Below are 15,234 nucleotides of genomic sequence, written 5' to 3'. Positions count from 1 at the left end.
ATGAGGATTTCATCAAATTGTCATGTCTCTCTTGTTCCTCATTGGGAACTAGCGTGGAGACTGCTAGAGAAGCAGACAACAGTGCCTTGCCTGTGTTTACAGACATCCCTGTTATCTGGCTTGACTATAATTTCCCATGGCTTGGCAGCAAACACGAAAGCTAAGAGTAATGACAGCTAAATAAGGCACGCAGTCCTGCCCACTTCCTAGCAGAAATAGATGTGCCAGTCCACACACTCTTGTGGACGATGCCTTTTTTGTATCGTAACTAACAGGCCTGTTCCAGATTTCCTTATGAGTAATATAGCTATTCAGAGATATGGTGCAAATGTCATACAATGATATCTAATACCAAAGTTAAATGTTATTTAGTGTTAATTAATATTTATAACACTTGGAACTGTGTTTCATAAAAGCCTTTGATCAAGTGACTACATCTTTTTTATATTATGTTTGACCTCCCTGACATAAGGTTAAAATGTTCAAATCCATTTTAAGCCTTCTGTTGTAAGATCTTCTGTCCAGTAGGTGGCACAATATCCCCAGTGAATGCTGAAATACAATCCATGTACCTGAGGACTTTGCAAAATTCTATTGCACATAAAATAGACATAGGAACATTTGGGTTTTTTTTAATATGTCAAGTCCATATTAATTACTGAACTATAGCTGTTGTTCCTCCCTTTTTGCTTAAACAGTAAAATGCCAAAAAATAAACTAAAAATTAAAATACATTTTAAAAATGCACAGGCATCTGCTTTTTAATTATGACTTTAAAAGAATGGTTCATTTTCTGTGTTCACCCCAGAACGTGAATTACCTCCGTATGGATTAATTTTATATGCATATTTCAGTTCTTTTTTACTTGAGATTCTGGTCATCTGAGTAATTAATCTACTTGAATGTCATTGCATGAACAGTGTGTTGCAGGGAGGAGATTATGTAACTAAGTATGGTCTTCAAACCAGGTTGTGCGCGAAGTTTATCTGGTCTGAGCATGGTGGCCCATTTGAGGGAATATTCAGGTACCAGGATGTCAGGCATTGTTTATTGTTTTGTTAATACTGAAAAGCAAGATCTGCATAGCTATGTTTCACTCTGTGCAATCTGGTCTACCGACAAACAGTTACATGCACCTTGTTTTCATGTCAGTAATACTTTTGTCAAATGTTTTAAATCAACAGAATTCCACGCATCTGTTTGGTCAGTGAAATGTGTATAATTAATAAATAAATACCTCCTAGTTAAAGAGCACTTAAATCACTTGCTTAAATCAGTAAAAAAGGCTTATTTAGTATCTCATTGTTGAACGAGTGGGTGTTACACAGGCCACAGAGTAATCTCTTCATCCCAAAATGTGACTATACGATAATCAACTCCAGATGACATACCATACAGTCAACACCAGACAACCTACCATACAGCCAACGCCAGAAAACAAAATATGCTTGGACCTGTTATGGCGTTATGTACTACCAGGAGTCAGAACGTACCTGTTGATCGCACTGCACAATTGTTTTCAACGGTACCAAGAGCTATTCTGGAGCAGCGCCCTGAGCGCTTTGAGTACAATCAAACAGAGGAGCAGTTACTAATGTTCTAGTGCTCGATTTGCTATTGTTTGTCAGCATGTGCTTTCCTACAAAGCACATGAAGTAGCCATTGCTTCTTATCACTCCACAGTTTGCAAATCGGGGCTCACACAGACATGAGTCAGAAACCACTTTATTTGCAGCTCAACAGGTAAACTTGTGTTCACCTGATTGAATACAGGGGTCGTTTGTTACCAATGGAATGCTGCGCTGGCGAATGCTCTTGCATCCCAGCGTGATTCTAGAGCCAATTGTGCATTGTCCTGCATGGCTGCTGCCATAGTTTGGATTTGTACCAGACTGTGGGGCCCCTCCAGGCACTAGAACTGTGCCTGAGCCACACAGAATGAGCCACCCAGCAGCCTTGGAATCATTACCTGTTTAACTAATCAATTAGAAGACCCATCCTTATTAATTCTGCAACTGCTTGTGATCAAATTATAATACAATACACATTCCAAATTTGTTTATTAAGGTACAATGGCATATAAACAAAAGTTTAAAAAAATTATTATTTTTTTAACAGAACTAAGTTTCAGAAATCACAGGAAAGATTTCCATTGACATACCATCAATGGCTTAAAACAGATGACTAGTGAAAAATCAAATACAGTTTAGAACTCAATCAACACCTCAGTCAAATCTTATCAAGCACAGCAGGAATGAACATCAGCATGTGGTATACTGTATGCTACAGAGGTTCTCCAGGAGCTGGATTTAAAAAAAAAAAAAAAAAAAAACATGTGATCAGGGGACAAAAAAAAAACACCCTGCAGGTCACACAAAATGGGTAGCAGATGTTCAACAGAGGTGCTGCCTTGTGCTCAAGCTGATGTCAGCAAAACGGCATGCAGGGTATTCGTGCCAGCACCCCCAGCTTCTCCTCATCTCTTTTTTTACCTCTTTTGTTTATACCACTTAATGACACGATATTGATTTTATATGTGAAAAAAGTTGCTCAACATACATAAAGCCTTATGAACGGGTCTTCATTACATTCCAATATGTTTTTGAATCAATTTGTACATATACCTTATCTTCTATGCTGATTGCCAATCACATTGACACACTACAGCTGCAGAGCTAATAAGAGAAGAAGAAAAGACTGGTGGCTCAAGTTTGCTAACAGAAAGTCTGGAGGAAGTGGGGTGAGGTAGTACTGCTGTAAACTTGAGCGGGGTAGGCAACTTCACTTGAATCATCCTAGTGAAGACTACCTCTAAATTGTATATGTACAGGATAAAGTGTATGTCGTTTTGTTCTGGATAAGAATCCCTGTTTAATAAGCAACACTAATATGGCATAGTTACTGTGTGTGCAGTAATAACACGTTGAAATGTTGTGAAGAGAAATACAAATGTATCAATGTATCAAACCTTGAATTTAAAATTTTGAGCCCTACCATGCAGTGTGAGGTTACCACTTTTGTGTGCAATTACTGTGTGTGCAGTTACCACATGTTAAAATGGAAACAGCGATACCAATCACAAATGTCAGAATGTATCGACTTTTGTTGAGCCCTACCATGCAGTGTGCAAACACACAACATATTGAGGATGAGGGAGAAAGGTGTGTGTGCGTGTGCGCGCGTGTGTGTGTGTGTGTGTGTGTGTGTTCCAGTCAGGGTAATGTCACTCACAGCTCGGCAGATTTCGGGCAGTAGTCGCTCTGGTCTCTATCACTACTGCAGTCGGCAGTGCAGCTCGCTTAGCTTGCAGTGGTCCGGTAAACTGCTTGGAGTTACAGGAAAACGTTTAGTAAGAACACAGCAGGACACGAGTGGATTACAGAAAGTGCAAAAACAAACAGGGTTTTTTTTTCTATCGCTCACAGGAACAAAAAATTTAACCCTGAAACTGTGTTGCTCCAGAAAAATAAATCGGCGGGAATGGCTTCATCTCCTTGCGGCAATAGCAGCTTCGATTCCGGTCTCGAGATCAAAACTCGTTCGGTGGAGCAGACACTCATCCCTCTGGTTTCTCAGGTAAATTGTGCGACATTGCAGCCTTAACTTTATATTAGCCTATCCTTATCTTTGCATTACTTCGTAACATTTTTCTTTACTGCGGAGTTGTGTATTGAACAGAGTTTCACCACGAATTTTGGCTGTGGTGTTGCTATTGCAACTGTATCCAGGCGCATTTGAATGTCAGCTAAATCTGGTTGAATTAGCGAACAGATTTGTATAAATAGTTACACAGTGTCACTTCAACTGTTTGTTTACATGTATGGGATGAGGAATGAGAATTATAGAATATGCTCAGTTATCTTGGGTGATGGTATTACTGACAACTAGTGCCTTTTATAGCTTATATAGTTGACTTTTTGATGCCATTATGTACATTTGTACTTTCATGATTGTGCTTGTTACTGTCCCTGCTAGCTGGTTGCTAAAACTTTTTTTCGCCTTGTAGCAACGGCACAGGAGAAATAAAAGGAGAAAAACGACAGACTATGATCAGTATATAAAACAAATATTCGAAGGAAGGAATCTCATTTTAACCATTTATGGTATTAAACATTTAGCGAGCTAATTCATTATTTAAAACATACGTGGATTGGGGGAATGAACCTGTAATAGCCTCCACACGCGACAGTACCTGCAAGTTCTGTATAATAATTACTAGGCTGTTCAGGTAGCCTACAGCATACGAAGTATTCGGTATACAGGATTATAGAAACATTGTTTGGCTTATCAGAATGAAATATTTTAACAGAACATATCATATTCTATAATTATATATATTATAAGTCCAATATTAAACCTGAAAATATCATTGCTATTACTAAAAATGGCTAATTTCTCCTATGTCCTCAGCAAAAACTCCATCTTATGTAACAGTGACAAAACTTGTGTAGTTGCCTGAATGGAATAGCATTCAGATGATATTGTGCAACGTTTATTTCACTCAGCTTTGAAAGCCAGTTCCATGGGTATGCAGTAGACTTTAAAGAAGGGGCCCTCATAGGACTCCTGAGGGGTGCATTTGGCTGTAGCACTGATGTGTTTTGCCCTAAAGCAGAGCAGCCAATTAAGGACTTGAGATCAAGGTGTGTAGATTCTTTAGACAACCAATGGTGCTGAAACATTGAAACCCAGCAGACTCGGTGGTCCCCCAGGATTGAATTGTGACTGAGCCTGCATGTGGTCTGTGCAAGTGCTGACTGTGGCCACATATTCCATGAGATCAGACATGAGTGGCTGTAGCATTGTCCTGTGACGGAGGTCAAGTTCAGGTAAATTCACCCCTGACTCATTGGTACACAGCAGCTCCCCCAGTCCATCAGGCTACAGCAATCAGCCTACATCACCAGCCATCAGTTGCACTGTTCTCTGTCATGCTTGTTTCTGGTGCTGGTGGATCATAGAGTGCAAAATAAGTTGTCTACAGTACATTGAATCTTAGCTTGGCAGAGGATTGTAGTGACAGGATATTAGGATTTTATGAACTTTAAGTGTAAAACTAATGCCACTGAATATCTTTTTGTTAAATTAAATACCTGTGGTGATAGAAGTGGTGTTGTGACGATTGTTGCAAAGGGAATAAAGGTTAAAACCTCAAGAAACATTGATCAGGGATCATCTGAAGTTCTAGCTCACATAGAGTCCTTCATTATTGTTCCAGCCGGCAGGTTCCCATTGTTTCTAAGAACAGCTCTGAAAGAAAAAGCACTGATTGCGAGTGTAGGGTAACCAGGCCGGCCCCACGTCTTGCACTCGGAGGCAGACAGCTAATCTCGGTGTGTCTCTGCGTCTCTCAGCCTCCCTCATCAGCCCTGTGTGATGCCAGCCACGGAGGGCATGTGGGGTGACTGGCTCCCGGTCTTCCTTTTGAACAGGAGTCATTGTTTACATGGGCTGTCTAAATGTCTCAGTCCAAGGTCTTTAATCAGCCTGTAATTTAAAGGCCTGCCTGTTGCTGGAAGCCATTGCTCACAGGCAAGAATTACTGTTCTGTGCCCATGTGCTATGTTATGCAGCAGTGTATTTACAGAAATGTTGCAGATTTAACTTCAATATGGGCACTACACTGTGCTTGTACCCAGTTGTTAGAAGATATCCAACTTCAGACTAGAGGTTACAGAAAAAGTAAATGGCAAGCAAAGGTCCTGCAATTTTAGAGAGTAAATTTGGGCATGGGCAGCCCTGCCAATATGAACAAGTCCATAATATCTCTGGAGTGGAAATGTGTTTGCAGTATCACATTGGCCATTTCCTATCTTTGGGCCACATTCTGTCATCCTGACCCATCTAATCTTGCAACCATTCCATCTGACAAAGTTAGGGTCATTTAATGCTGACTCAGCAAGTTTCCTCTCATATCAATATTTTAATATTTAAACGGTCAGCAATTGGCTTTTTGGTGAATTTATGTGACAGTGAAGCTCCCTTACCCCTGCCCTCCACCCAGAGAATTCATGCGCCTATCTCACAGTGCTGCTGTTCCACTGGGCCCTTCCATATTCTAATTTGGAACCTGTCTGTAATCATCTCCATCTCAGCAGCCCTGCACTTTCTTAGACAGAAGGTGGTCTCTTTTGTCTTAACACTATAACTGAAGTTCTCTGCTTGTGTTTTCATTACGGGGTGCACTTGGATTGTGATTTTACTGTATGAGAGAATCTAAGTTGATTTTGAGTTCTGTTAATGTCACCTGAACAACTTAGTGTAAAATATGAACATTATCATTCAGACACCATAAAGTATGGGAAATTACATATACCTGCAGCCCAATTATAGTTGCTGCAGTGAAAAAGCATGCTGAGAACATTTGATTCTTGAAAATGTTTCAGTGTTTAGACCGGAGTAGCTGACGTGGGAATAGATGTGTCAGGCATGACAATTTTATGGTTGGGACATTTTTGACAGTGAAGCCACATCAAGCATGATTGTGATGAGGTTTAGAAATGTTACCAGGGGGAAGTTACTGTGTTTATAACCAGTGGGCTGCTGGTGGAGAACAGATGGAGGATTGCTGACAAGGCACATGGGCTGTAGTGATGCAGTGACTGTCTCACAATAAAGGGGGTCATGTGACTAGTACAAGCTAATAGTGTGACCAAAATATGTGCTGTGCATAGGTGTTGCCTTTTATAGTCTTGTAGCTCTAAAACGCCATAAGGTAACATGTAATGGGCTGATATTTCTTTATTAAATTGTATTTTCACCATGTGCTTGTCAAACAAGCGCCAACATTTGCTACTGCATTCTTTTGGTGTTGCCGTGTAAATTATATTCAGTCATAAATTATTGAAAACTGCTTGGTTGCATTTCTCAACAGGATTGTTTTAAAAGGTTAGTTAATTTCCCAATTGACATTTTTATTATTGTGAATTAATGTTGTAGAATTAATCTGCTCATATTTATAGCCTCTAGAAACATAAGGTTGGTCATAAGGACACTGGTAGACTATCAATCTGATGATTGGTAATAAATAACTGTTATTTAAGACCAGCTAATTACAGCCAATACCAAATCATAAATGAGTACTAAGCAAACTAATCTACCTGGTTCATTAGTTTGCTTAAGTTAGGTTGCTGGCTGAGAAGTGATACATCCAGAATTAGAATTATTATGTGATAACCCATAACAAACTAACTTAATAACTCTAATTGTTATATTGAAGTTGTGCTCATTACAGAAATGATTATGATCATTACGTAAAGCATTATTTTAAAAAAGAAATTGCGCTCTCAGAGAGTATTACACTGTCACTCATTGATACAGTGCAGTCTGTCACTGTTTTTAATGAGTGCGTGTTCAAGATTTATTTTGTGTTTGCAAGATGGACTTGAGGACTGACCAGCAAGCACTTGGCAATGCAGTTTCATGTGCCAGCTGTATCAAAGGAGAGCTCAGTAAAAAAGCTCATCTTTGTAAACATAATGTGATAAAATGTCATAATAACAGTTGTAAGTATAAGTATTCCTGGTACAGGGTGCAGAACCATTCATGTTCCCATATCAGTCTTTCACCAATTAATTTGTAAGAATAATGTGGATGACAAGAGCCTCGGTGATATGCAGTTTATTTATTCAAATGAATGCAGTCCCAACCATTTTACTTAGGGTTGGGGTTAAAGAGAAGGTTGTAGGGTTGGGGTTGAAGATGAAGACAAGGTTGTGGTTGTGGTCATGGTTGACATTTGAGGACAAGACGAGCATGGACCAGGTTGCTTTTGGATTAGACTTCTGGATGGGGTTTTGCTGACTGCAGCTAGAACATTGTTTTTGTACCTGCATCCTTTTTGGTGCAAAACCAATTTGACCCTTCTCAATATTCCAGCAGTACTGAGATCTTCTGAGCTATGGGGTGATACATTATTATGGTCTTGGTGACTCAGACACAGAGCTACAGTAAATTTTTGATTTGGCTCAGATAGTAACAACACAGAAAAGAGACTTTTAACAACTCATATACTGCTGACAGATTGATTTTTACGTTTTCCCTTTTTACAGTTGACTCAACTTTCTTTGACCAATCAGAAGGCTCAGCGAATTTCATCAAGGACAATGGTTATTGTGATGTAAACCTCCAGAGGGTTATAGAAGACAGCAGTGAGAGAAATGTTGTACTGTTCTCACTACAGGGCAGAGGAAACAGAAAGAGGTCTTTTATGTGCCCTGTCAACACTGCCCTATTTATAAGAGCTTCACAATGCTACTGGTCATTCTCACTGAAGGTCTCCTGGGTATTCTTAGTTCCCACATGATAACATTTGCTTATTATGTTCCTTTTTTTGTTGCAAAGATGGTCATGATGTTTAGGACCGCATTATTATGCTCTTGCATTTTCTTTTGCTATGCCTTGTGGAAATTTGCAAAAGCTGGTCCTGAAGGGGATGTCTGCTTTGATGAAGTGTTTCAATATTCATTATTCAGGATCATTTAGCTCACTGGGTATCCCTTGCTTTCCTTTACTCATGCAGATCCTGAATTTAAGTTTTATTCATTTTTTGTTATTTGGATGCCCTGAGCACTCAGCCAAGAAACAGCAGTCTTTTACCAACTGCTGAATTTTGTCCAAGGAGAGCTGGAAATTTCATCTTTGTTCACAGGAAAATCAGCACAGTGAGATGCTGTGCTGATTAACTGCTTTGTATAATAATGGGCCATCAAACATAACAGATCCAGTAAATAGTATTGGACTAAAGAGGATGCGGCTTCCTGAGGATATAGATCTGAAAAACCACAGAACGTGTAGCCGAAAAAAGATTAGGACTTTATTGTACTAACCACAGGTCTCTTTTATCACCAGAGAGCCCACAGGAGAGACGGAGCTCCCGAAGGACTTTAAAAGTGCTGACAGCGTGGTGGCGGTGTTTGGATAATAGCGTGTCATTCCACCCACCTTTTTATATATTTTTGGCCTTACAGCAGCCAGAAAATCAGATGGGCCAAGGCAATGCTCGTCACACTGACATATTTCAGCACCTCACATTCATTTAGCAGAATGTCTTATGCTTTGTTTCTGCCTATCACATCAGTGAAACAGTGAATAAACCATCTATGCTATTACTGGTCATTATTAATGAGCCGTCAATTCATAACCATTTTGTTTATTTTTATGGGTAGACGGTGGCAACTAATGGAGAAAAAAATTGATAAAACAGAGGCCTCAGATTGTTTTAACATAGACTGTTTTGTGCTACTGAAAGCCGCCCCCTTCAGTGGGCGACAGGACCACCCTCACTCCAAAGCGGGCTTTGACTGCACTGACTACATTCCACAGCAAGCCTCAGGTTTCTGTCATCCGGCTCTTACGGGATAAGGCACCAGGAGGGTCACCGGCGAAAAGGTCAGAGGTCATTACCTCAAAGTACGTGACCTCTCTGCACACAGACACAGCTTAAATGAATTATTTAGTTATCACAGTCGACCCTGGCGACCCACTGTAGTAAGCTGGTATTTGTCCATACCATAACTGCAACCTCTGAGTAGAATTGAACTGTTAAAGGTTCTAAACAACAAAACTAATGTGTTTTTTTATTTGGAAACTGTGCACATATCTTTATTATATAAATATCCTTAAATACATACTTTTTTGGTGATGTTGTGGGTTTGTGACATGAGGAGAAATCTTCAACTGTACCTGAAAAGTGCAAGGAAAATGCATTGTCATTTGCCATCGTTTGATATTAATGGGCTGAACAGATTGTTCTCATTTTTTTATTTATTAATCCAATCCCACTTGAATTTGGATTGTCCAATTGTCCAGTCAGAATTTCTTATGTATTCTTTCACTTTATTCAGCAGGGGGAAAGCAAAGGTTAGGGTTAGAGAGTGGATCACAATACACAAAGTGCCACGGTGGGTAACCCCTGGCTGAATGGGGGATTTGTATATGGGTCGGAAGTCAGTTGCCACATGGTCTGTGCCACAGTCTCCCTGTTCTCTTCACTAATGTTATTTTCTTTCTGTTGTTTATCAAATCAGATGTTTATTACGCTATTTATGAGGAGAAATCTTCTTTGCAGGACAACACAGCTTCAACAGGGAACATGACATTGTGACATTGCTGCCCAAGGCGCATGACAATGGCCATGCATGAGTTTCCATTAAATAAGATCAACATCATTGATTTCATTTCAGCATACTGGGTGTGAAGGAACTTCTTGAACTGCTTGCAATCTGTTGGAATATCAAAAAAAAAACTTGTTGTACTTGTTAAACCGTATCCAGCTTTACTGGGCAGTACGTATTAATTATCTTATGCTTTAGTCTACTTTGGATAAAAGCATTTGCCAAACAAATAAAAATGTAATTCTGTGAAATATTGCACAGGGAAAACATTACAATGTCTTCAACTGATGCTTTTAGTGTTACACCAGAGCTCAGTGCAGTTTTGCTGAATCAAAGTTCAATAATAAGTTTGAGGAACAACACTGGATGATATACTGAACAGCTTGAGCTTCCACAGTACTAAATATGCCAATCACTGTGCTTTCAGTTTATTTAGTGCACAATGTTGGAGCAGCCAGCAATGCAGCAGAATTTGCTAATCAAATCAAGAGCATCATTCTCCCTGAAATTGCTGTTTACAATCTACATAGAATTTCCTATAAATCAAAATTTACGAAAAAAGGGGCCAGAACACTTTACTGATCTAAGTATAGTCAGCTTCTGTAGACTATATGACTAAACACTGAGGGCCCCAATTACCCAAGATTCCACCATACATGCCAGGGTTACAGAAAATATTTTGGCACTTCCCCCCTTCAGGTTTCTCCTATGACTGGTCACTCCATGTCTGAATAAACTACTGCTCATCTTGCATTGACTTCAATGAATACTAATTAGCAAGCTGGGTTGTTTAGTGTATTGTAAAACATAACCAATGTAACATTACTAGCACAATTTTGTAGCTCATTCCACATTATTTCACTCAAATTGCACCAAACAGACCACTTGCAATAAGTAGCTTGTTGATACCCAAGTTTTGCATTTTTGATTTTCTGTAATTGCGGCACTAAAATATCTAGTAAGTGATCTGCAGGGATATTTTCTTTCCTTTTTTTTTTGTATGGCGCAAAGCTAGGAAGAGATGACACTTTCAGAGAAATTAGAGAGCAAATCACTGAGTCAAAATTATGAAAACATAATAACTACCAGATTTATTTTAAACATTTATGTGTTCACAGTACTGCACTTACCTTTTCATGCATTTCAAAACTATTTCATATCTTAATTTTTACTAATATAGTACAAATGCCATTACATGGAGTTTGGCATATCATTAAACTGTATTTTTGATTGCTTGGAAAATGTCGATATACAAAGTGTTCTACGTAGTATAATTATAGAAATTACATACTGATTCAAGTACTTTACACTTTCAAGAGTATAAACAAGCTGTATACTCTAAGCTGAATTCATTCCCATGACCCCACATTGCTACTTTATTACATGTAATATCTGGCAGTGAGGTAAATGTTATTGGTTGTGCCGTTGTGCTAATAGACCATTTTGAATTATGTGGTAAGACTTCCAGTCCTCAGTGCACATTCTTACTGTCTGAATGAGTAAGTGAAAGATGCAGTAGAGTGATATTAGCTCAATTTTGTCTCCATTTCCCAGTAGACACATAACCCAGAGTCTGTCCGTTAAAATTCCAGAGTGGATTAGAGTGTTGACATGGGAATAAACACAGAGGAGTACAAGGAGCATGAAATGAACTATCCCTTCAAAAGGATGAGCAACCCAGCAGTCTCTATGAGATCAGTTTGATAAGACTGGTAAGTGTGTATCATATGGATATGTGCAGTACCTGCTCTATGCTCTACCTCACCCCTGTGTAAAGTTTAGTTTCAGCCAAAATTTCTACCTCACCCCTGCGTAAAGTTTTGTTTTTAACATTAGAAACAGGAAGCACAACTGTTAGTTGCTTCCCTCGCTGTCAAATGGTAATTATCTCATTTTGATGAACACTCATTTGTGAGGCAAAATTGAAAATTTGCATTGAATTGTGAACAAGATATAAGGACAAATGTTGATTGAATCCCCTGCATTTTTAACTGTCATGTACGTCTCTAATCTCTGACCTACATCAACAACATGTGCTCACCCTGAGTACTGAATCACAGACAGTATGAAGGCAATACTGGAAATGATGAAATCCAACACGGGGTTTTAAGGTTGGGCATTACATTACATTATATTACATTACAGTCATTTAGCAGACGCTCTTATCCAGAGCGACTTACATAACTTTTACATAGCATTTACATTGCGTCCATTTATACATCTGGATATAATACTGAAGCAATGCAGGTTAAGTACCTTTCTCAAGGGTACAACAGCAGTGTCCTACCCCGGAATCAAGCCTGTGACCTTTAGGTTACAAGACCAGTTTCTTACCCATTAAACTACACTGCCGCCCCAGGGCTTAAGGTTAGGCTAATGGTTACTCCCCTCTCATCCATATTCCATGTTGTTCATGTCATGGTGCTGAGGACTTGGTTCCCTAGGGACAAAACTGATGGATATAGGCACAACTTACGGATTTAAAAGATGGACTTGACCTATTCTTTGTATTACTAATCCATTAAAAGGGATTGATGTTGGATTGGATGTTGGATCCAATAATGGATGTTGCGAATAAGGATGTGCCATATTGGAAAATCTGGGGCTGATATCAATGACCAATATTTTACTGGCTATGTTGTTAGATGCTGATGCCATCCTGTTTTCAGAAAGATCCACACTGAGCTTTTATTGGCTTTTATTGAATCGAAATGTCTTAGAATGTATTACATTTTTCTTTTCCATTCCTAATAGGATTTAGCTAGTCTGTGAAAAAAATCAGTATCAGACTTTTTTTGATAGGCCTTAAATTTAGAACGGAAACACAAATGGATCCCACATTTTCTACTGGGCTGATTTTTTCTGTACTGCTATATCTGCATAAAAATGCGGCTGTTGAAGGGTCGGTAAAGCCTTGTCGCTCCAGGAGTTCAGCGATGTGCTGCGGTAATCCGTGTGAAATGGTTCTGAAAGAGGGCGGCCATTATGGCTTTGCGTCAGACAGAAGGGAGCTCTGTTCCTTGTGGGCTGTCTCGGATCAGTTGCGCTGATCGTTCCTGTGGACACCTTGCCACTGGACCCACAGTCTGATTCCCACTGGTCTGCGAACAGACTTTATGCTTCTCCATGCAGAAAAAAGTGTGCTGCGTTTTGGCAATGCGTGCATTTTCAATTTGGTTTCCAGTCAAGATATATCAGTATCATTTGCAGAATGAAGTGTTGGAGTGTTGAGACATACTGATTTTCACAGGAACCTCAACTTTAATTTTTGCCAGCTGGACAAAACTGTGAAAAAATTCAATGCAGGTTTTGGATAAGTGCATGAGATATTTCGCCATTAGATGCGTTTACAACAAATATTCTGCCAGGTGAGAAATAACTCCTACGGTACTGTCTCACACTAGAATGCAATGATCTGATGTGTGTGCATTCCTTAACACAATGTATGTTTTTTGTATGGCCCATACTTTCTGGCATATTTATTCTGCATTTCCCGTATTTAGCCAGCATGGTGATGTATTCTGCAGCAGTCTCCTTTACAAACCGCTTTACCATATAACAGCAGGTCTGCTGAATCATTTGCAGGTAGAACAGTGAGAAATAAAGTGAAATATTGCCACATTTTTGGTTTTCCCTTCAATAATTGACAGTTTTATAAAGAGGATGTGCTAATGCCCATTGTGTACTCTTGTCCTTCAGATTTTGATTTTCACAAACATACTGTAAATCCTTCTGAAGTACAGTTGCTTTCTACACCCTAAAAGGATTATCATTCTGATCGCCATGGTCACCAGGAATTCAGAATTCTTGCTGTGACTAAGGGGGAAGGGGCTCAGGTTTCCGACCTTAATTTGCAGTGTCATAGGGCATGCATGTCAATTACCTGGGTAGATCTGTGCTCCCAGGGGAACAGGTCAGAGCATATGAGCAGACATCATTAAAACTTGGTGTTTACAGTACCAGTAGGCTTCAGGAATACCTTGCCTTAAGAATAATTGCCAGTACTTTCCGGAAGTGTGATAAATGTTCAGTGCTTACTTGTAGGTCTCAATAGTGGACAGAGTGTATACACTACCATAGGCATACTCAAAGCTTACCTGTAGCCTTGGTGAATTCACTGTCATTCATATATTTTGTTCATTCTCTGTATTATTGATTTTATTTTATTTAGTGATTTGAGTTATGTTGGATATCTCTTGGAAATAATTTTACCTTGAAGGGTAAATTTAAATATTCTCGGTATCAGTAAAGGAATTATTGAGTGAAAACCTCCATTTCTGAATTCTCTGTCAGAAAATCATATCATTATGACCTTTAGTTGTAGACCTACAGTATGTTGTGTGTGCTTCACAAAAGGGCAATCTGGAGAACTATGGATTTACTTACATTCATAATTATAGCTATATATGTGACTGAAATATTTTATTCACCTCAACACTGCATATTTTACATTTATTTGTTGTGGGTAATACAGTCCTGGTAGACTAATATTAAATTACAGTACAAGTACTGTAATCAGTCACTGTATTGAAGGCAGCTTGTCTCTGGGCCTTGTCCATCTGTTTACCCTCAGAATCCTGACTGAGGCTGCAGATGTAGCCTAATGCATTTGGCAGTTGTCGCTGTTAAATTTACTTCAGACTGGGGTATTTTTAAACTGTCATTTGCTCTAGGTCACTTCCTCAGTCCTGGTGACATATGCATGTTTTATCTCTGCCTGTGTCAGGAACCTACATAGGCCACAACTCGCACGCTTCCAGAGGCCATCTGCTGTCACTCAAAACTCCTCTCTTTCCAATCTGCCCAGTTTCTGTGTGTTCCCGTGAATGTCATTACACTTAATTTCCCATCTGATGGCTAACGACTCAGTCTTAAACTAAACTTTGTACTGCAGCTCATGTAATGAAACTTCAGGTGAAGCAGGAGTGATGTGTCGTAATGTTTTTATGTAGTAAATTTTCCAGGGGACAGGCTTACCAAAATGGCCAGGCATAAGTATTAAGCAGTCTGATTATCCGTACAGGTGCCTGTAAATTTCAGATCACCGTCCCTCAATTCACAGCGCATGTTGGGTTTTGTTATGCACTGAAAAAATGTTTCGGTGGATAGACCACTTTCT

At 39.3% G+C, this 15,234-nt stretch overlaps 1 protein-coding gene across 2 annotated transcripts in view; it reads left to right on the top strand.

Annotated features, from left to right (window-relative positions):
* The first annotated feature begins 3,242 nt into the window (after positions 1-3,242).
* LOC118212829 (alpha-catulin-like) overlaps positions 3,243-15,234 on the top strand; it is a 39,817-nt gene continuing 27,825 nt past the window's right edge. The window contains exon 1 of one of the 2 annotated variants that reach the window (XM_035391252.1): positions 3,243-3,576. In XM_035391252.1, the coding sequence (XP_035247143.1) occupies positions 3,481-3,576 (96 nt within the window). In that variant the 5' untranslated portion in view covers positions 3,243-3,480. The remainder of the gene's footprint in view (positions 3,577-15,234) is intronic. The other variant, XM_035391342.1, reaches the window with a different exon arrangement.

This window comes from Anguilla anguilla, chromosome 1 (genome assembly GCF_013347855.1).
Source record: "Anguilla anguilla isolate fAngAng1 chromosome 1, fAngAng1.pri, whole genome shotgun sequence".
In the NCBI taxonomy this organism is placed as follows: Eukaryota; Metazoa; Chordata; class Actinopteri; order Anguilliformes; family Anguillidae; genus Anguilla; species Anguilla anguilla.
This window is presented reverse-complemented; position numbering and strand designations above follow the sequence as displayed.